This window comes from Xyrauchen texanus, chromosome 20 (genome assembly GCF_025860055.1).
Source record: "Xyrauchen texanus isolate HMW12.3.18 chromosome 20, RBS_HiC_50CHRs, whole genome shotgun sequence".
NCBI lineage: Eukaryota > Metazoa > Chordata > Actinopteri > Cypriniformes > Catostomidae > Xyrauchen > Xyrauchen texanus.
In genome coordinates this window covers 41,015,207-41,038,844 of record NC_068295.1, presented here as the reverse complement: position 1 = coordinate 41,038,844, position 23,638 = coordinate 41,015,207, and the positions used below count along the sequence as shown (strand labels likewise).

Sequence of the window (23,638 nt, the reverse complement as noted above, 5' to 3'; positions counted from 1 at the left end):
TTAGCGCAGGAGAGCTTCCGCACCTGTTTGGCACGTTTCCTGGCATCGTCGAGCAAGCGTCCTCTCTCCAATGACCTCTGCACGACCTTCTCCCAGCGGCCCTGAACACTCAACAGCAGGTTCTTGATCAACACCACATCCTGCTTCTGACTGAAGTACTTCAGGTGTGTTCCTGTCTTATCCAGATCCATGATCTGATCCCGGTGTGAATTAACCTCCGTCACAAACACCTTAAGACAGCCAGTGTACAGAGAGTAAAAAAAACAAAAACTGAGCTGTGTCAGCAACCTCAGGGAGTTAGACAAATACTGCAGTTAATTAAATTTAATCTGGCCACTTTTTGACATTGAGATGATTTTCAGAATGTGGCCCAGTTTGCCCTATTATTTTGAACTGCGATGATATGGTTGGAACCAATTTAATTCATTCACTTTCAGACTAGGTTTTCCAGACTGAATTGCAATCTGAATTGAATGGATTCTTTAGAAGTGTTTTGCAACCTGCTTTGACGTAATATTGATATAATTACTTTAGAACATCACAACACTCCTACTATTTTTTTATTATTACTGTTTCCCACATTTTAGAATAATAGCAAAGTAATCAAAACTATGAAATAACACAAAAGTGTGGGGACTATATATTTGAAAATAACAACCTACTGTAATACACATGTACAGTATATATTTACATATAGAATATCTATCTATCTATTAGTGATGTCAGTAGATTAAAATATTTAATTGCAATTCATTTTCATATTTTATCACATTTAATCCCAGATTTCGAAAGTGCTGAAATGTGACTCTATAAACACTTATTTTCCTGTCAAAATGCATTTATTTCCATTTTAGGAAAGAAATCAAAACAATATGTAAACATAATGCTTAATTAAGATTTTCCAAACAAGCCTTCTACAGTATTGAGATAGAAAGGCACTAAAATGGCACCAAATTGCCAACATTTTGTTTCCCAAAATCTAAGTGGCAGGTTGACTCATTGAAAGAACTATGCAACCACATTACAACTTTACTGGTAGTGTGCAATAAACTGGAGTCTGCTAACTAAAAGTACAGCAAACTGCGCTGCTCTGTGTTAATAGACTCTAAGCATAAATAAATGTGACCACGAGTGAAAGGATGAATCCATCCTGATGTGAGAGAACACTGACCTTATGCTCATCTATCTGGAACATGATGGTCTCCAGAATGAGAGAGGCAGGAGATACCATAGTGAGGGTCTGCTCGGCTTGAGTCAGCCAGTTAATGAAGTCTTGCAGTGAGTTATGGAAGTCTGTGGCCATCGCCAGAGCCTCCTCCAGTTTCACCTAAGGGCCATCACACACACATTAAAATACTTTCCTTATCCCAATTTTATGTGCAGAGACAACTTCAAGTAAGCCATTTGACATTTTGTCCCTTTCTGAAGCTTTTGTCCTCATGGGCATCACAAAGATCTCATTTATGTAGATGTCTCAAGTTTAACTATGATTGTGTTGGTCCTCACATGGATAATGATGTATATCACGATATAGTAATTTTTGGAAAATCAATTAAAAATGGTTAATATTTTAAATAACCCAGTCAGTGAAATATGGAAAACCCAGTCAGTGAATCAAATACAGAATGAATGAAAAAAAGGTCTTATATAATTTTCTCTTTATTTGGAACTGGATAAATAGGCCTATAGTCAAATAAAAAATAAAACAATTTAATATTGGTTGGTAACCAATATTATTATTATTATTATTATAAACTTTCCACAAAAAAGTCAAGATCTCCTCAAAGCAACGCAACAAAGCAAATAATCCAAAAGTAAAAAAAAAAATAAAAAATCCAATGAAAATAAAGCCTTCTTGTGTTACGAGTGAATATAGTCATGCGATATATAGTCTCTTCCGTCTGTGGTGGAGCACAAATAACGAGAAGTCTGCTGGACTCATGCGCACTTATTTGCTCCAAAGACAGCGCACACCGCATTCACGTGAAATACAGACGTGCGCATCAGATGAGAAGCATATTTAGTGCTTTTGAATATCATTAAATGTGCTTGGGCTGTGTCTCAGGTGGTAGAGCGGGTTGTCCACTAATCGCAGGGTTGGTGGTTCGATTACTGGCCCAGAAGTGTTGAGGTATATTTGAGAAAGCTGCACACTTAAAGGATGACTTCACTATGGAAACAGTTGATGAGAACTTGTGTGGTCTTAATCCTATTGCCAAGCAAGCACCAAATTCTCCAGATTCTACACAGCAAAATTAGCTAAATCAAATTTACATAAATTTACCACTGTGACATCATTCTATGCAGAGCCAGATCGGATCTGGACATTTGAAGCCTTCATTTGAACGTTCAAGGAACAGTTCACCCAAAATTACAAACTCTGCCACTATTTACTCAACTTCATGTTCAACCTGTCTGCCATTATTTTTTCAGTGTAACACAAAAGAGGAAATTTTGACGAGTCTTCACACGGTTATTTTCCATATGACAGTTCATAGTGACAAGAGCTGTCAAGACAAACAAAAGTCAGAACGGTACCATAAAAGCTTCCATAAGACTCACATGATATATTCCAAGTCTTATGAATCATACGTTAGTTTGTGAGATAAACAGACCCAAATTTGCTGAAAATCTTGACCTCAAATGTGCTTCTCAAATCGCATTTGTGTACGCACATATTACGCACATACCTCCTATGGTATTTGGTCATATTTGACCGAAATAAATTTCCCTTGTTTAATAAAAACTACTTGGTGACTTTTCCTCCATTTGCCATCTGAACATACAAATCAATAACTAAATAATAATTGGTCAATAAAAAAAAAAACTCTGGTATTTGCAGTCATAATTGATCAACCATTGAAAATGAATGGTAAAGAAATAGCGATTTTTTTTTTTTTTATCTGCAAAATGCAATAAATAAATCAGCCACAATGCAGAAAAATAAACTGACAGAAATTACCGGGTGAGACTCTAAAACATCCTTAGTGCAAAACATGCACACTCACTCACACACAAACACACTTATACACACAAAAATGAACTGGTGAAACTATAACACAGAGCTTTTTTTTTTTTTACGCTTGTCAAATAAAACCAATAAAGCAGTCACAATGCTAAACACACACACTCAAAAATGAAGGGGTGAGGCAATAACACACTCACAATTCAGAACATACACACATACACACACACACACACACACACACACACACACATTGATTATTTGTATATGCAAATTAATGGTAAAATTTAGAAATGTACATATAACAAATATCAAAATAGCATAAAATCCCAAAAGAAATGCATAATTTTATTGTTCTTAATTCAAGGAAGAAGAAATAGTATTATTATCATCATCATAAAAAAATTTTAAAAAAAAGGGTTACACATCTAACCCTTCCAGTCAAAAATGACAACGAATACCAAAGTAAGGTGCATTTTTAAATACCATAGGAGGGTTACAATTTCAGAGCAAGAGTTGTTATTCAGCTAATAACTTTTTAACATTTAATAATACAATTTTTGTCAATTTTTACACAAAACTCTCCAATGGCTTCAGAAGACATGGTTTATACCACACAATTTCTATGGACCACCTTTATGAGGTATTTATGGTGCACTTTTTGGAGCTTGACCGCCAACAGTCATTTTCATTTTACTCTACACTTTCATTTGTATTTATTTTATGGAAGAAAGTAAGTCATGGTTTGGAACAAATAAAGAGTGACTGAACTCATAATTATGGCTGAACTACTCTACAGTGCCTGTCCACAGTCAGTCCTACTTTGTTGTGTACTGATTTATAACTGATTCAGGCTCATAAAATCTTCAAAGTACAACAGCTCACAGATCTGATATCACAGCTAGATTAACATAATTAGCACTTGGGGTCTAACCCAACAGCCAGCTGATGTCAAACTGACAGAAGAACATACACAACACAGAGTACAGGGAGGAATTCAGATGCTGCCTGTTCTCTCACCTTCCTTTCTGCCACTTTGGCCTGCACACACTCCCATTTTTCCTGCAGGTTATGCAGGTCCAGTTCAGTGGTGCTGTCTTGACCTTCAGGAGTAAGTACCAAAATCTGTTGGCCTCGGTGAAGAAGTTGCTTGTAAATATCCTCTTTGGCTTCTAATGTACTGCACAGCTCCTATAAACACACACAGATTAAAGACAACCTGAGATATAATTACTATTCAGAGAGTTATTTTTGATAACTCAAGACATTTCTGATTTGAGCATAAATGTTTGCTTTTAAAAAAGCGCTCCAAGTCTATAAATGGACAGACATTTTGCTTTTGCACTTTCATACAACCAGATAGAGCCATGATAAACATTCTCTAAAGATTATCCAAACTGAGCAAACAAATTCTCAATTAACAAATGCTTGAATGTAAAGATCACAATCTTTGCAAAATGATACAAGATTGCCAAATGTGTCAGATGTCTGATAGTATTAAACACACACCAGATGGGTGTTAAGCTGTTCGCGGGCAGTGTCTGGTAAGCCACCAAGGGCTTTTGATGCTAACAGCTGACGCTCCGTTCCTTTCAGCCACTGCTGCATGTCTTCAATCTCACCATGGAAACCTTGAGCCTAGAACACAGAACAGCCAGCGTTACAACAATAGGTGCACACATTCATTACTGCCGGCCGCAGGAGCAAGTGCTGGGTTTAATCATCACAAACATTATTAGTCTCTAAAAATGGCACGAAACAAGAACAATGGTGTCTGGGTTTGAAAATAGAGTTAGCAGAGTCAATAAACTGTTGTTCTTTTTTATTCAGCAATAATTAAACCATGATTTACCTATCTATTTTTTTTTTTTTTTTTTTTTGAGTGTTCCAGGTTCAGTGGAAGTCTATGGGTCAAAGCTGTAAGGATTTATTTTTCCATATGATACATGAATTCTTCCATACAAAAAATGGGTGTTATTTGAGCTGAACTTTGTCCTTATTGTACTTTTAGTAGTGGAACTACTTTTCTAGGTGGATGAACTTATATGGTAATGTGCTACCTGTGCAATTACTGTGGGTAGATTTCCCTCTATGTAAACAAGTGAAAGTTAAGTTTTAATTTATCGGCTTTACAGGGTCATGGCATGAGTTGAAATATTGAAATAATGTAATTTTGCACATGCAAGTTAGTAAATGAATCTCAAGAGACATCCCAAGATCATGTCCAGGTCTTATCAAGTATATTTGGCTTGAAAAAATTAAGACTATTTTTGGTACCATTCAGTTCCCCTTCTGTCGCTCTCTCCACGTTGTGTCGGAGAAGCGACACTAGGGGTCTCTCTTGAGCCGATATTCACCTCTGATCTATTGAAAAGGGCCAATGGGAGTTGGCAGTCAGTATTTGCATACCCCGCTCCCGGACATACGGGTATTTAAGCGGGGCAAATACGGGAGTTCATTCAGAAAATTTCTTCGGAGCCGATGGTCTGTCTGCAGTTGCTGCGAGTTTACACACCACTATAAAACATTCCTGTTTCCTCTGACGATCTGCATGCTGTTGGATCTTGACGGCGCACAACAGTGGCTTTCTCCTTCACTTTGCACGGCGTGCATTGTTGCCCCTGAGCACTTCGACAGCGCAGACACACATACACACTGTGTATATTAAAAGAGTTATTTTCCTTAAAACAGTAAATTTCTCTAAAAGAGCAAACACAGTGGCGTTGAACGTCCTTTTCAGGACACGTCTTTCTGAAGATGCCTTTCCGCCCCTGTGTAGTTTTTGGAGGCGGTGATTTCTCCCCACCTCTGACGGTCATAAAAACCGCCTGGCGTACCTGGGTTGCAAAACACGCTGGCAGCGTTTTTTATGAATGGTCTATGTTTTCAGTACGAAAACATAGCCATGACAGCATTGCGGTCATAGGCTTTCACTTATAGTGAGAAAGAGCCGCTTCAGCCGCCCCCCGCGCCTCGCCTCCTTCCCACGGGATTGAGGCAGGCGCCGCGGGCGATGAAAACGATCTGGGGACAATGACGGGCTGCGTTTGCCGGGTGAACCCCTTGAAACCCCCCGCCTCCCGGCACGCTTGCTGTTTTCCGTCCGGGCTCGGGATGAGCATGCTCTCCAATGGGTTATGTTTTCAGCCTGAGAACATAGCTGCAGCAGCGTTGCGATCTCTGCTTTCTTGTGAGGAAGAAAGCCACTTCAGCCGCCCTCCGCTCCTCGCCTCCTTCCTACGGGATTGACGCAGGCGCCGCGAGCGATGAAGATGATCCCGGGATAATGGCGGGCTGCGTTTCGCCGGGTAAAAACCGCTCGAAACTCCCCGCCCCCCCCTGCACGCTTGCTTGCTCCCCTCACGAGCTCGGGATAAGCGCGGTCCGCCTGACGGCCGGCCGCCCGGTCCCTGGAGCTCCCGGACATTGGATGACGACATCGCTGCATCGGAGAGCATCACAGCGGCATCGGATGTGGATAACTCGCCTGGGCCGCCACCTACGGGTCTGCTTGCCCAGTCTGAGCCTGACGCACGGAGATCCGCTATGCTTCCCCGGGCTTGATGATTCACGGGCTTGTGCGCCGCCCACAGCCTCACCCCCCCCGTTCCTTCCCGGACGTGCACGACGAGCTGAGCGAGCCAAGCTTCCTCGCTCCTCCACTCTCACTACCCTCGGCGGTAGAACGGTCCCAGACCGCCCCCCCCTGCATGCCATGGCCCCTCCCTGCAAGTCCACCGGGCCAAGGCACTTCAAGATTTGCACTTGGGTAGTCCTGTTCTTGACGTGCTGCAGGAACTGCACTCGGACAGGCGATGTCCACCCTCGTGGTCCAGAAACATAACAAATGGACTGGATCTGGTCGTAGTACAGGAGGTAGACAAAGCACGCTTTCTCAAAACTCTCCAGTCTCCCAGCTCCATTCGGCCATTTGAGCTCCCCGCAGAAAGAAGACGCCCCCTCGTCTCACGGACCCCTCGAGGACCCGGAAGGCTCCCAGGCGCTCCTGAGACGACCGACCCAGAGACCGAGACGTTAGCTCCGGAGGTGGTATTTTCCACATTCTCAATAATAGAGCTATTTCCTTTACCTCTGGGTCACCTGGCCCGCAAATGCCGTTCTCACGGCAATCTGCTTTCAGATTACGGCAGTCCCGGTACACCGGACGCAGCGATCCCGCCTTCCGCCTGCCCACGACTGTCCCCCGGCCGGCCGGTTCAGACGAGTCCAGAGGACGCCAGCATCAGACCTCCTCCTCAGTCACAAACCCGCCCCCTGCCGGGTGCGCGGAGCAAGGTAAGTGCTTTGAGTCTATTCTCAGCACCTCAGCCTCAGGCCGCAACGAAGCCGCCCGATGCTGCATTACCTGTTCCGCCCCGCTTCGAGGCCCCGCCAGGTACGTCCAAAATACTCGTCCCTTTGGTGCCCCTAGCGTAGAGCTGGGAAGCGTGGCTTTCGCTTCCCAACGCATCACGCTGGCTGCACCGGACCATTCGACTCGGTTACGCAATTCAGTTTGCCCTCGAAATCACGACCCTCTTAGCCAAGGGCGCGGTAGAGCCCGTCCCTCCAACCGAAATGAGGAAGGGTTTCTACAGCCCTTACTTCATTGTACCCAAGAAAGGCGGCGGCTTACGACCAATCCTGGACTTGCGAGTTTTCAATCGGGCATTGTTAAAACTCCCGTTCAAAATGCTCACGCAGAGAAATATTCTGGCTGGCGTTCAGCATCTAGATTGGTTTGCAGTGGTAGACCTGAAGGACGCGTACTTCCATGTCTCAATTCTGCCACGACACCGACCATTCTTACGGTTCGCGTTCGACGGCCAGGCGTTCCAGTACAAAGTCCTCCCCTTCGGCCTGTCTCTGTCCCCTCACGTCTTTACGAAAGTCGCAGAGGTGGCCCTTGCCCCGCTACGAGTAGCCGGCATCTGCATTTCTCAACTACCTCGACGACTGGCTCATCCTAGCACACTCTCGAGAGTTACTATGCACACACAGAGACCAGGTGCTCTGGCACCTCAGCCGCTTGGGGCTTCAGGTCAACTGGGAAAAGAGCAAGCTCACTCCGGTTCAGAGCATCTCTTTTCTCGGGTTGGAGTTAGACTCAGTCTCAATGACAGCACGTCTCACGAGCGAGCGTGCTCAGTCGGTGCTGGACTGCCTTGCTTCCTTCAAGCCAGGCACAGTGGTCCCTCTAAAACTTTTCCAAAGTCTCCTGGGCCATATGGTGTCCTCCGCGGCGGTCGCGCCGCTGGGGTTGATGCATGTGAGACCACTCCAGCACTGGCTCCAGACTCGAGTCCCGAGACAAGCATGGCACCACGGCACGCATCGGGTAAGGATCACCCCCGCCTGCCTCAAAACACTCCGACCCTGGACAGACCTCTGCTTTCTACGGGCAGGAGTGCCCCTGCAGCAGGTGTCCCGACGCGTCCTGGTCACAACCGACGCCTCCCAGTCCGGGTGGGGTGCCGTGTGCAGCGGGCACGCAGCAGCGGGCCGTTGGAAAGGGGCCCCGCTGCGTTGGCACATCAATAGCCTGGAGTTGTTGACCATCCTTCTTTCTCTCAGGAAGTTCCTCCCGTTAGTTCGGGACAAACATGTCCTCGTGAGATCGGACAGCACCACAGTGGGGGCGTACATTAATCACCAAGGCGGCGTATGCTCCCACCACATGTCACAACTCGCCCGTCGTCTCCTCCTATGGAGCCAGCAGCGACTCAAGTCGCTGCACGCCACTCACATCCCCGGCAAGCTCAACGTCACAGCGGATGCGCTATCACGACAATGCCTGCCCGGCGGGGAGTGGAGGCTTCACCCCCAGTCGGTCCAGCTGATTTGGGAACGGTTCGGCAAGGCCCAGGTAGACCTGTTTGCCTCCCAGGAAACCTCCCACTGCCCGCTCTGGTACACCCTAACAGAGGCTCCCCTCAGGACAGACGCGCTGGCACACAGCTGGCCCTCGGGGCTGCGCAAGTACGCATTTCCCCCAGTGAGCCTTCTTGCACCGGTGCTGTGCAAGGTCAGGGAGGACGAGGAGCAAGTCACGTTAGTGGCCCCCTACTGGCCCACTCGGACTTGGTTCTCGGAACTCAGGCTTCTCGCGACAGCTCCTTCCTGGCGAATTCCCCTGAGAAAGGACCTCCTCTCTCAGGGACGGGGCACGCTCTGGCACCCGCGCCCAGAGCTCTGGAACCTCCATGTCTGGTCCCTGGACGGGACGCGGAAGAGCTAGCCGGCTTACCGGCGACTGTTGTGAATACAATCAACCAAGCCAGAGCCCCTTCTACCAGGCACCTTCACGTCCCTAAAGTGGCGCTTGTTCGCAGATTGGTGTTCTTCCCGAACTGAAGACCCGCAGAAATGCGCTATCAAGTCAGTGCTCCTGTTCCTACAGGAGAGGCTGGACAGGAGGCTGTCCCCGTCCACCCTCAAGGTGTATGTTGCCGCCATTGCCGCCCACCACGATCCTGTAGACGGCAAGTCTTTGGGCAAGTACGACCTGATCCTCAGGTTCCTGAAAGGCTCCCGGAGGTTGAATCCCTCCCGGCCAGGCCTAGTTCCCTCCTGGGATCTCTCGGTAGTCTTGGCAGGACTCCAGAGACCTCCCTTCGAGCCGCTTGAATCAATTGGACTCAGGGCCCTCTCTCTTAAGACGGCCCTGCTGATCGCGCTCGCCTCCATCAAGAGGGTCGGGGACCTGCAAGCGTTCTCTGTCAGCGACACTTGCCTGGAGTTCGGTCCGGCAGATACTTCTGTGATCCTAAGTCCGTGATCGGGCTATGTGCCCAAGGTTCCTACCACACCATTCCGAGATCAGGTAGTGAACCTGCAAGCGCTGCCCCGGGAGGAGGCAGACCCAGCCCTTTCGTTGCTGTGTCCAGTGCGCGCCCTGCGCATTTACCTGGACCGCACACAGAGCACCAGACGCTCTGAGCAGCTCTTTGTCTGCTTTGGAGGATGGCAGAAAGGGAATGCCGTCTCCAAACAGAGGCTCGCCCACTGGGTTTTCGACGCCATCACACTGGCTTATCACACCCAGGCCATGCCCCTACCCTTGCGGGTCCAAGCTCACTCAACAAGGGGTGTTGCGTCCTCGTGGGCACTGGCAAGGGCACCTCCCTAGCAGACATCTGTAGAGCCGTGGGTTGGGCAACACCCAACACCTTCGCGAGGTTTTACAACCTCCGCGTTGAGTCGGTTGCGTCTCGTGTTTTCTCAGGTCTGAGCCCGTGAGAACTTCGGTAACACGTAGACCGACCGGCCGGGTGGATCGCTTGCGCCCAGCGCCCTTTTCCTGACATCAAGGTAAAGTAGTGCGCTTTCTTCCCAGGGCGCCCCACTCCGAGTCGGGCCCCTGGTTGATTCCTCCCTAGCCCTCTGGGTCCGCGGTTCAGCGGAGGAACTCGCCGACCCAAGCCACTGCAGGTACCCTGATGGCTACCCTGTACTGGTATAGGTGCTCCACAGGTAAGGCCTCCAGCTCGGACTCCCCCTGTGTGTAACTCCACGGTTCTGTCCCCTTACAAGCGGACCCCCGTGTCTCCCTTAGGCAGTTACAGCTGCTCCGGTCGCCGTGCTGTAGCAACTCCCCCCTTTCGAGGCTGGATCTACCACCGCACCATACTTTCCACACGAGCCCTAAGACGGCCGTGTGACGTGTCTACCACTTTTCCTCCCCAAGAAAAAGGGCAGGTGTGGTCTCCGCAGGGTCTGGGTAAGACCTCCTTCCCTATATGCGTGTAAGGGCCCTGGCCGTGATTGCTCTATGCGAGAAACATAGAGAGAAAGAGGCCCAGCCAGGCTGGCCCGTTCCCATGTTGGCAAACATCGCCTTGTTCCCCTCCCAGGGTAACTAGAAGGATTCCGATGTTCTTATGGGGCATTGGGGAAGGGTACGTGCAGCCAGGTACAGACGATGCGCGGCACTGGATGAAATCCCTGCCTGCCTCTGTATCGGCGGTTCACGTACACGGTTCAGCGCATGGCAAGATTGGAATGGGTCCCCTAGTGTCGCTTCTCCGACACAACATGGAGAGAGCGACAGAAGGGGAACGTTTGGTTATGTATGTAACCTCCGTTCCCCGAAGGAGGGAACGACACGTTGTGTCGGAGAAGCGACACTAGGGGACCTTCTCCGACACAACGTGTCGTTCCCTCCCTCGGGGAACGGAGGTTACATACGTAACCAAACGATTGTTTGCATTTTTACATTATTTTAAGACAATTAAAAAAATCCCCAAATACTTATTGCTGCAATTCTGACAAATGCCTGAAATTTCGCATGCATCATCTACAGATTCACCTGACAAAACGTTATCAAAAGAAATTTGATTCATCAAAGCACTTCGGAGTTACATCCCAGTTAATTGTTTGGGTGTGGCCCATATTCCGATATCCACCTTTATCTTCTAAACACAAAGTCAAAATGTAACAAAACTTGGTAAACTTTGACACAAAGACATGTTGCGGAGGCCCGCCAAATTTCATCTAATTCTGCTCATCTAGGGTTCTATAACTAAAAAACTGTCATAGTTGGAATTTGACATGCCACTTCTTGGGTTCAAGTGCTAAGGTATCCTTAAAATATCAATTCGGTAAATCAACCAAAATGTCCGCCAGCAGCCAATCAAATTTCAGCAGCTAATAATTTAAATTGTGAATGGCCAATTATTATTAAATTTGGCATTTAAGATGTCTAGATGAGGCTGCATACAAAATGTTGTGATAATCGGACACAATGCAGTGCTATAACAAGCTAATTAATTTTGTTTTCTAATGAATTTGGAACCGTAAGGGCTAGAAAAATTTAACATATTTCCGCGAATCCTTCAGTGACCTCAAATCTTACGGTTGTATGTACTTCTGGTTCTGCAAGAAAATGTGACTTCCATTTAGATTTTTTTAAAACCTACATTTTCCAATTCTTCATAGGCCATTTGTCTGATTCACACAAAATTTGGTATGTATCATCTAGAGATACTCTTGAAAAAATATAATCAAAAGAAAATGTATTCATTTAATCTTTTAAAAGATATGAGGCAATACATTTTTGGGTGTGGCCCAAAATGACAAATTGGCCTGTTTCTTGCAAGTGCAATATCCAAACTTAACTAAACTTGGTACAAATAGACCACATGGTATTCTGAGGACACATGCAACATTTCATCAATTTCCAATGTTAGGTGGTGCTTTAACTTAAGACAATCCTAATTGTTCAACTGTATTCAAAGAAGTCACAATTTGACACCAAAACATCAGTGCACACAGCATTCACAGAATCTATTCTGTCAAATTTAGCTATTTTGGTCATCTAATATTCATAAGTGCTTAGACCCTGATAATACCCACTTTTTTGATTTTAGGGTGAAATCACTGTAAAAATGTTTTTGATTGTTTTATAAACTGAGTGACAAATCAATAGAGCTCAATTTGTATTGAACTCAGATTATCCTGTTAACAACCATTTTTTACTGGACTTGACTTGAAATTATTCAGTTGTTCTTTTGCTAACTTGTTATTAACTGTACCTATATGGACATTATATGTACCTATATGGATAATAAGAGCATTAGGAACATTATATTTTTCATATTTCTTCCCTTTTTCATTTGTAAGAAATTAAATTTTTTTCAACAGATTCAATGTAAACTTTCAAAGTGTTCAAACATCAAAGTGAACTCTTTGAGAGAGAGTATGTGTGTGTGGGCAACAAGCTCTTTACTGCTTCACTTTCACATATTCAAGATTAAAGAAAGGACATTTTTGGCCTCGTGTTGAGAACATGATCAATCATTTGTCCATTTTAGGAAATATTGTGCAACTGAGATTCCAGAGGTTTGCCAGGTCTCTGGCGGGCTGTATGAGACTCTAACCTGCAACAGGGCATTGTCCAGCAGATGTCTCCTCTGTTTAGTCTTCTCCAGGATGGTTCTCCAGCGCTGATTGAGATTCTCCAGCTTGTTCTGCAGACCGCTGGCCTCCTCTCCAGCACTGGAGTCAATCAGGTCACTGCCGGCTTTATTCACCGCCTCTACCGTGCTCTCATGGGCCAGAACATCATTCTGCAACACCTGCCCAACAGAAACCAATGTGAAATCTTGATTACATGATTCAAAAGCGAATTGTGAGGCTTTTAGCGAAAACAAACACAACTGTACACACATGAAATGGTAATTCATGGGAATTAGTTCTGTGACTGTCACTCTCAAAACTTTATTTTGTGTACATAGCCATTATGAGCTTGTTTTAACTTTGACGTACATGGTGTTTTGCGAGCTCGATCTCAATGGCTTTTGGGTCACCACAGGCCTTCCTCTGTTCACTCAGAAGCTCTTCAGTGTGAGTAAGCCAGGCCAGAAGTTCATCTAAAGCATGCTGGAACTGTCCAAGAGCCAACAGCGCACCCTCCAGCTTGTGCTACAAGAGATCAGGACAAAGAAAATCAATAATGTACTATTATGAATTCATAGTGTAGTGTAACAGCAAAGGTACAATTATTTCACTGTTACCTTCAAAGCGAGTAATTTCTGTGCCACTAGCGGCACCAAACGGAATAGCAATTTGTTTGAGCGGCCCAACTGGACTGAACACTATTGGCTCAAAATATTTGGGACAGAATTATATGCTTGTTGAACAATGGAAGACGAGGAGAGCGATCAAAATTGATCTTAATTACTTTTCTTGAAGTCTGCACAATGTATGCTGTACTAAATAAAATTATCTTTATCAAAAAGTAAACTTTTGCCACATTTAAAACAACTTCAATTTTCTGGTTATGTAATCAAGGCCTCGTTGGCCCTGTAATCAATGCACTGCGTCTAGCTTTTTATAGTGCAAGAGTACCTTCGGTCTGAGGGCAAATATCTAGCTGATGAGGTATTTTCAGAGGAGAGAAAAACGTAAAACATTTACATTCACAATTGAAGTTTCCTTGACTTTTAATATTTGATTTCCATGACTTGTTCAGGACTGGAAAACACCATTTTAAAAAACCCTGATATTTCCAGGTTTTCCATGACAGTGGGTACCTAGAACATCTCGTCACGAAAGTTAAACAAAAATGCAATATATAAGAATTCCAAATCAAATGGAAAATAGACCTATTTACTTTCTTACAAATTCCTGGTGTTATTGTGCATGATTTATTGTTGCAAGTAATTAAAAAACTGTAATTTTTTCTCCATCCCTGTCGTCTGACCTGTCTGTTAATAATCTTTTTATCAAGGGTCTCCCAGAGCATCTTCAGCTCATTTATTGGCTCCAGGATGGGACTGCGGTCGGTTTCCTCTAACACCTTCTTCAGCAGGAGTCCGGTCTGATGATTTAACCTCTCCATCTCGATCTGCAGCTGGTAAGCCTCACCTTTGAACTCCTGAACACACACACACCACAACAGCAAGAATTACATGAAGTTCTTGCAAGAAATGCTCGCAAAGGGAACATTAGACTAAAGCACAGCTGTTCACCTCACCTTTAATACATTCAAAATATGCTGAGCGTTTACAGCAAGGCTTAAAGCAACTGTGTAAGATCAAAGGAATGAATCACTCCAAGTGTAAACACAGCTGCTATGTGCTCTGTCAGGTTATATTATACTCATGAAACAGTAAAAAGTAAATGGGGCTGTAGATAAATAGCTTTATACTTTCATCTGCATTGACTGTGACAACAAGCACAGACTTGAGAGAATGAGAAAATCTCCCACACACAAACAGTAAAGCAATACCTTAAGTTCCATGATCTGTTGTTTCACTGTCTCCAGGTCTGTGCCCACAGGTGGCATTGAGTCCAGTTTGCCTTCCAAAATATCCACCGAGTCAAACATGTTCTGTAGAGGAGGGAAAACTATTGTTATAAAGAGAACAACATCAAGTTTCACTTTTTAGCCTCAATACAAAAGAGGCTCAGACAACCAACAATGAAACGAGCAAAACTACAGTAGGCCACACCAAAACAAATTTTATTCAGATTTTTGGGAAAAGTATAAGTAGATCTTGCTGACATTCATTTGAATTTCATAAGCAGAGTTCAAATGACTTTGAGTATGAGAATAAATGAGAAACAAAACTAGAATGAATCAACAAATAGGCAACTTCCTTTCAACCAATTAGATACGGATTAGCGATTGTAGACCTATGATCGTTTGAACATGCCTTCCTTCTAAATCAGGGCTTTTCAAACCTTTTGATGCCAATGACCTTCATACAAATATTTCTGCGATTAATAATTGACTGTTTCAAGCATTAATAAAAAATTAAGCAATTAATGCAGAATTCGTTTGTTGTTGTTTTTTTCACTTTCTGAAGCTACTTTAATGTTTTTCCCCACTTACTGTGACAAAAATGTGCATATATACATTTCCAGGAGGTATACACTCGTCTCTACTTCACATCCTAGCACAAAAATTATTGTGTTGAGCAGTGCATGCTTATTCATTACGCATGTCCCGTGCACAATAAACATGGGAGCAGATTTACTATGGAGAATGGAGACTGCACCCGAAAGTGGTGAGCCAGGTATGGGAGAGATATGGGCAAACTGCCAGATTTGTTTTATATCTGTATATATAGTGTCTAATAATGCATTGGCAATGACCACTTAAGTTTATCTAGAACAAAGCTTGATATATATATATAATGCAAAAGCATTACATTCCCATTACTTTAATGTGAACATAATTATGTATTATTGAAATTGTATGTATGTATACATCATGGGAGTATTTGTTGTACTGCCTTTAATATATGCTGATTTCAATGCAAAAAATAACGTTAATTTTCACAGCCCTAATATACATATATTATATTATAATATACATTAGGGAGGTCAAAATGAACATGTTTTTTTTATTTTTTTATTATACACACACACACACACACACATATATAAATATATATATAAAATTCACAATAAATAAATAATAAACAAATAAAACATTTAATATCCATTAATGTAAAGTGAAAATAATTATATATATTTTTATTTTATTGTGAATTATTCATACATAAATGTACACAATGGACATTAACGCTTGTCTGCTTTTCCAGAACAAGTGGATTTTTGAAGAGGCAAGTTAAAGAGAATTTTACTTGCCCGATTGGACAAGTAGCCTGATTAAAAACTTAATTAAGAAAATTTGCTCAATAGCATGGTATTGCGGGGATTGAACCCAATTTTAATAATTCCTGCACACGATCATAATGCGGGGAATTCCCTCTATCTCTCTCTCTTGTGCAGCTTTCAGCAGCTTGTGAGCATGCATAATGGGAAAGTGCATATTTACTGAACTTAAGATGTTACATATAGTAACGGGTATAAACCTGTTCATTGGACATGCAAATGGTGTTGTTCCACGTCTCTGTAAGCGATCGATGTTTAGAAATACAGAAATTGGAAAAATGCTTTGTGTAATGCTACCATCTGTAAAGTGAAGAGAAACGCTTAAAACAAGCTTATGCATCATCCTGAAAACCTGTTACATCTCTCTAGCGCTCCATCTGATGTATGCATCTGAGCTATTTTCTCTGCCATGTGAATCAGTCCATTTGTATAAGTATGTAGCAATATACATTATAATAATACTAATGCTAAAATGACATTATAATAATATTAATAATAAAATGATAATTTATTTTATTATCATTTTATTTAATAAAATAAATAAAATGAAAATATATTATATATCTTTAATATACATCATAACAATTAAAGAAGAGAATTGTACTCTTAAAGAGATAATTTGCCCAAAATGTTTTATTTGGTAACACTTTACAATAAGCTTCTATTTGTTAATGTTAGTTAACATGAATGAACAATGAACAATACTTTTACAGCATTTATTAATCTTGGTTAATGTTTATTCCAACATATATTAATCAACTTTTTAATGCACTATGAAAAAACATGAACTAACAATGAACATGTGTATTTTTTATTAACTAACATTAAAAAAGATTTTAAAATGCTGTAAAAAACATATTGTTCAATGTTAGTTCATGATATCTAATGCATTTACCAGTGTTAATGAATGGAACCTTACTGTATAGTATTACCGAAAATTCTGTCATCAAGTTGTTCCAAAGCTGTCTGACCTATCGTCCATGGAACTCAAAAGGAGATGTTAGGGAGAATGTTAGTTACAGTCACCATTCACTTTTATTGTATGAAAAAAAAAAAAAAAAAGATTCAGTGACATTGAATTGTGACTGTGACAAACATTGTGCCAAAAATCACATTTCGAGTTCCTAAAAAGAGAGAAATTCATACTGGATGAGGGTGAGTCTTTCCCCACTGTGTTCTTAATGTGATCCCTACTAGCTGTATGATGCCGATGGAGGCTTTTCTTTTTCATCCTTTTTTTACTCTCCGAACAAGTATCTTTTTTCTCGGACAAGCACAATGCAATGTTTAATGTCAAGCCCTGTGGTAGTATTTGTCCTAAACCCTTTTAGTGGTGACCTAAATTTATACTGATTTAATCACAAAGAAAAAACTAATGTATTACAGTTATTTTTACTAAAAGCTGATGTGATTATTAATTTAAATTGAATTAATACATGTTAACTTTGACAGCCCTAAATCTAATACATACATATATATATATATATTTAGTTTGTGTGTCATACTGTATATACCTGAAGACTGTCCTGGAACTGTACTGCAGCCTGCATGGCTTCCTCTAGAGTCTCTACTCTCTCCTTCCATGTCTTATTCAGGGTCTCCCAAGCTGAGTTCACCTGCAGGACACACAGCATGTGGTCAGGTTTAGAACAGAGAGACACAAAAGCTCATTTCACTTACACCACAATTACCCTCCATCCAAAATGAACACTCGCAGACTAAAACTGAGTTTTACGCAGAGTAAAAACTGGCTTTGGCATGCTAGATTTGGTTGGTGGTTTCAGCTTTCTTGGCATCTCGCATGATGCTTCAAGTAACGCTGTTTGTCACAAATAATGCCAATGTCATAGGGACAAAAAATATATTTTTTCATTTCGTACCCTGCTTACACCTTGAATGCTAAACAGACTATCAGTATGTTTAAATAGTCCATTTTAAATGAATGTTCTGGGTTCAACAGTGGTTAGCACTGTCGCCTCACAGCAAGAAGGTCCTGGGTTCGAGTACCGGCTCAACTAGGGCCTTTCTGTGTTTGTGTGGGTTTGCTCCGGGTGCTCCGGTTTCCCCACAAGTCCAAAAACATGCAGTTTAAGTGAATAAGATACTCTAAATTGCCCATATGTGTGTGAGTGAGAGTCCCCAGCCACTGGGGGTTGCGTCTAGAAGGGCATTCAGAGTAAAACTTGTGCCAAATAAAATATATATGCGGACTATCACGAAACGGACCCTGCACCTATGTAGGACAAACTCTAGGAAAGAAAGAGAACCTAAATTATTTTTATGTTACAATCGCTGTGGACTGAACTTAACTTGTATTGAACCCGGAATATTTAAAAGCATTCCAAAAGTTGAAAAATTTTATTATATAACCATCATTTCTGACAACCATAGTTACTACTACAGTTACTTTTGCTATAATTAAATCCCCAATGTCTTTATATACTGTTTGAAGGAGAGTCCGTATTCATTTATTATGGTTTTAGAGTAGAAACTATATCTAGACATATAATTATACAGCAAAAAATAGTGTTGTATAAACCATCAATCACTTTTTGTTGGGCAGTTATGACATCATTACCTCATCTATACTTTTCTTAATCACTGGTTTGTCAGGTTCTCCACACGCGGTCATGAGTTCAGCCCCCAGATTCTGGACAACATTCAGTTCCTCTTGAAGCCCATCAATCTCCTCTCTAAAGCTCTGTAAAGCAAAAAAAAAAAAACAACAACAATGTAAAGATGCTGAACAAAGCTGCATGAACATCAGTCTTCATGTTCTGAAGGCTTCAGACCTCCACACACTCCTGCTGTTGTTTGACCACTGAAGGATCAACACCAGGTTCCTCCAGCTCTCTCAACAGGTCATGTGTGTCCTTAGTGGTGACGATCAGAGCGCAGTGGTCACACCAGAACTTCTCGGCCAAGTCCATAACGTCCAGGAACTTCACCTCTCTTTCTTCCAGAAGAGCCTGGATGTCATTCCATAAAAACACCATCTGGTCCAGCTTGTCTTGAACAGCTTCAAAACACAACAAAAGACATCTTTAGTATCTACAAACTGGCACTTGATGTGCATCATCTCAGATGAAGACTTGCCGACTACTTTTCTGAATGAGTAGTTGACTATTCAAGACGAGAAATGCACAACCAAATTTGATACATTGAGATGTCAGCAGTCACCTTTGGCCGAGAGGTCCTTATCTGCTCCTTCTGAACGAGCGATCATCTCCTCTCCTCTCTGCTTGAGGGTTTCATACGAGGGCTGAAGTTTCTCCAGGTCTACATTCACAGCTTTGTTCTCAGATATCTGCTCCCTGATCTTCTCCACCTCAACAGAGATAGATGGCGGCTGACGTAGGCGTTCTGCGATGCGCTCCAGAGACTCCAGCATGGGATCGATCTTATCATGGAACTGTGGAGAGCATTCACAAGCACGTTGTCATATAAGTTGCAGAAATTTGACAGAGGATGCTGATGAATGCAGGTGGGTGACAACATTGCAAATCATTATTTAATGATATATAAAAAATTACTACATGAGAAGAAATGGAATTCTATGTCTTTGGCTCAAACTACTTTATGCAAGTGCGTGTACACAGATGCAAGCACTTTGCCAATGCATGGGTTGGTTGAACATGCTTAGCGTGCATTTTTGTGTTACGGTGGTGTCTGAGCTTTACAATAACACCTAGATTAAGTTTCTATTCCATTCACAGAATGAGATATTTGATGAAACAGCGTGGAAGGTGAGTGGGATCACAAAACAGACGGAATGTCTATGGATGAGCACATGGCAAGTCCTCAGCTTTTAAACTGTGGTGTGAAAATGCATGTGGAAGCCAAAAAATAAATAAAAAATCATTTTTTTCCTATAAATCTGCGCTTTCAAACTCCCTCCTAAGCACTCTACTCTGCTAAGAGTTCTTTGTTTTTTGGAGATTTGCCTTTTTCATGCATATCGCAACCTACTGGGCAGGGAAGAGGATTTATAGTCAAATTAAACAACTTAAATTTTCATCTCTCACCCACACTTATCATATTGCTTCTAAAGACATAGATTAAACAACTGGAGTCATATGGATTACTTTTATGCTGCATTTATGTACTTTCTGGAGCTTAAAAGTTTTGGACCCTGTTGACTTGTATTGAATGGACCTACAGAGCTGAAATATTCTTCTAGAAATCTTCATTTGTATTTAGCAGAAGAAAGAAAGCCATACACATCTGGAATGGCATGAGGATGAGTACATGATGAGATAACTATTTCTTTAAGTCTGGCAGAAGTTACTGAACTTACATCACTTATAACACCTTTAAGGATTATTCCTTGGATAAGGAACTTTAAGGAATAAGTTATTTTTAGGTTTAAGTGGCTTAGTCGAGCAAGTCTTTCTGGACAAACTGTGTCTGAAGTGACACATTTGAAGAGAGTTGCCAGTCATAACAGGTCATAAAGGTACAATTGCAAAAACAGCCTTAGAATGTGGAAAATGGTCATGTAAAATGAAATGTGGACGTTTTTGGTGCACATAAATGGACTTCAGGGAGTATTGTAAACAATGGTACATTTACCTGAGTGGATTTGGAGATGGCTTCATCCAGAATAGCAGCTCTATGTTTAACATCAGCTTTCAGCAGGCTGTACAGTTTATCTGCAGCTTGATATTTGTCTCTGATGGGCTCCCCCTCCGCCGGACTCAACTCCACCAGCTGAGGGCCAGTTTTACTCATCTTATCAATGTGTGGCTTGTGCTCTGCTATCAGCTCCCTCATTTGCTGAAGACCAGAAGATTAACATAATCAGGAGAGGACGCAGTGGATTCAGAACATTATCACAAAATCAACAACAAAAAGGTCAAACACAATCTGTAACTTGTATTTAATTTATTTCAAAATAAACGAAATACAAAAAAAGTCAAGCATGTTGAATATGCATAATATAAATTTGTAGTGTCTGAATATGAAAAAGTAAAATATGACAGCAAAAAACAAAAGTGCAAAAATATTTTAGAAAGGAATATTTAAAGGAATATTAATCATCATGTTTTCATTTTCTTTATAAATGATATATACAGTATATATATATATATATATATATATATATATATATATATATATATATATTTATTATCTTCATTGAGGCTCTCTTCAAATATTGGCCTGTCATGTATTCCATGTTTAATGGAAATCATTTATTGTTTGAGCAATAAAATGGCTTTTGTACCTCTTTATGCAATTTGAAAGCATAATTTCTAAGTAAAACAAAATTAGGTGTGTAAGTGGCAAAATATTAGCATTGATATCGGCCCAAAACAAAATTCATATCGGTGTATCCCTGCATTATATATTATACACATTGTGTATAAAATATAATACAACATTAAATCTAAAAAGACAAAACATCTGATAATATTATAAATATAGAAATAATAAAATAATTAGCATTTTATTATTATTATTATTATTACATGGTAACACTTTACAATAAGACTATTTGTTAATATTAGTTAATGCATTAGTTATCATGAACTAACATTAAACAATACATATTACAGCATTTATTAAATCTAGGTTATTCTTACTTTATAAATATACAATTGTTCATTGTAGGCTATGTTAGTTTATATTATTTAGTTGCCACAAAAAAAATATTTCGACTGCCTTTAAAAAAAGCAGGTTACAGTGATGCGCTTACAATGGAAGTCAATGGGGCCAATTTTTGGAAGGTTTAAACACAGAAATGTGAAGCTTATATTTTTTATAAATGCACTTACATTAATTCTTCTGTTAAAACTTGTGTATTATTTGAGCTGTACATTTGTTTAAATCATAATTTGTACATTCATTTTAGGGTTTTAGGGTGTGTTGACATTTTGCAACAAGTTGAACACTTTGAAAATTGGATAAAACTTAAAGGTTTGTAAGTGATATTATCACAGTAAAATCATTTTAACACACATATTGTTTATGTCTTGTGGATATACTTTTGAAACAGTGAGTATTTTAAAGTTTACAGACTGGCCCCCATTCACTTCCATTGTAAGTGTCTCACTGAAACCCAGATTTTTGCTATTGTAAAGAAAAGTCAAAACTATTTTTGGGGTAATCAACATTTTGCCACAATTGCTGTCAATTAAGCTTAATGGTAACACTTTACAACAAGGTTCCTTTGGTTAACATTAGTTAACATGATCGAACAATGAACAACACTTATTAAGCATTTATTAATGCTTAGTTAATGTTAATTTCATCATATAGGCTACTAGTACATTTTTTTAATCAAAAGATGTATATGTTAAAATTAGTTAATGCATTATGAACTAACAAAGAACAAGTGTATTTTTATTAACTAACATTACCAAAGATTAAAAGATGCTGTAACAAATAGTGTGTTAATTGTTTGTTCATGATATCTAATGCATTAACTAATGTTAGCAAATGGAACCTTGTTGTAAAGTGTTACCATTTAAATGTATTGATGATAATACAATAAATATTTCTTCAGCTGTGTAATTTAGCTCAGTAGTCCAACTATGTGTTGCTTATAGTTACCAAACAAGATATCAAGTGGCACATTTAAATAGAGTTAATTAATGTGTAGTCACAGGTGTGTATATATTGGCTATTTTACGGACAGTGGCACATCCAATCAGAACTTGGAGCCGGATCTCCATCTTACCCTCAGTTCCTCCTGCTGTTGTCTGAGGGCTTCATACTCAATAGCAGGTTGGGCCAGTAAAGTGAAGGCAGCACTGGTTTCCTGCAGCCATGGCCAGAGCTCATCATACGTCTCCCAGAACTGACAGGCCAGAGAATGAGCTCTCTCCAGCTGCAGACAGCGCTCAGAGTTCAGCTGACTCACTACGTTATACTTGTCCAACATGGCCTGGAGCTTCACCTGAATCACAACACAGTCGCATCAATACAGGTACACTGATCATGTGTTTAGCCATATTAGGACCGAGCAGAGTAACTGTGTATAAAGTGTATCAAGTTTAAATAAAAAGAGAAAATTTAAAAAATATATATAAAAAAGTATTTTATTAACTGGATTATCCAAAAAATAGGCATGAACACATGATTACTAAAGGTGCACTTAGTTTATGTCATTTTGGAATTACACTGACACCTAGTGTCTTGGATGCAGCATAATTTAAAATCAATAGTTTTCAGTTTCAGATGACATTGTAGAAATGTAATATTCACAGTCAGTCATGATTACTTTAATCAATTAATGAAAGTGTCAAATAACAGGACGTTACTGAGATTTAGCGAGTAGTATTCGGCTGGTCATATAATTAGAGGTCTACAACCCGACCAAGGCCCAACGGGACCTGAGAACTCGATGGGGTTTGGGCCGGGTTTGGGTCAGTTTTTCAAATAGGACTTTGGGTTTTGGTTCGTAATTTAAAAAAATAAACAGGCCTACAGAACATGGGCGAATGCACGAGTCAGGGGCCGTTCACACAAAACGTGTTTTGAGCACGTCTGTTCTGTTTTCCAATGGTTTTCCTAAGTAAACACATGCGGATGAATGTCTTGCGCCTG

The 23,638-nt window shown here is 41.3% G+C and overlaps 1 protein-coding gene across 1 annotated transcript in view; it reads right to left on the bottom strand.

Moving 5' to 3' along the window:
• Nucleotides 1-23,638, bottom strand: part of dst (dystonin) — a 273,043-nt gene that overhangs the window by 37,545 nt on the left and 211,860 nt on the right. Inside the window, exons 66-79 of the mRNA XM_052150432.1 lie at nt 22,770-22,988; nt 20,663-20,866; nt 19,271-19,502; nt 18,883-19,109; nt 18,669-18,791; nt 17,605-17,706; nt 14,697-14,798; nt 14,169-14,342; nt 13,232-13,387; nt 12,844-13,041; nt 4,475-4,603; nt 3,986-4,156; nt 1,172-1,327; nt 24-230 (exon numbers count right to left, since the gene is read on the bottom strand). Of these exons, the coding sequence (XP_052006392.1) occupies nt 24-230; nt 1,172-1,327; nt 3,986-4,156; nt 4,475-4,603; nt 12,844-13,041; nt 13,232-13,387; nt 14,169-14,342; nt 14,697-14,798; nt 17,605-17,706; nt 18,669-18,791; nt 18,883-19,109; nt 19,271-19,502; nt 20,663-20,866; nt 22,770-22,988 (2,400 nt within the window). The remainder of the gene's footprint in view (nt 1-23; nt 231-1,171; nt 1,328-3,985; nt 4,157-4,474; nt 4,604-12,843; nt 13,042-13,231; nt 13,388-14,168; nt 14,343-14,696; nt 14,799-17,604; nt 17,707-18,668; nt 18,792-18,882; nt 19,110-19,270; nt 19,503-20,662; nt 20,867-22,769; nt 22,989-23,638) is intronic.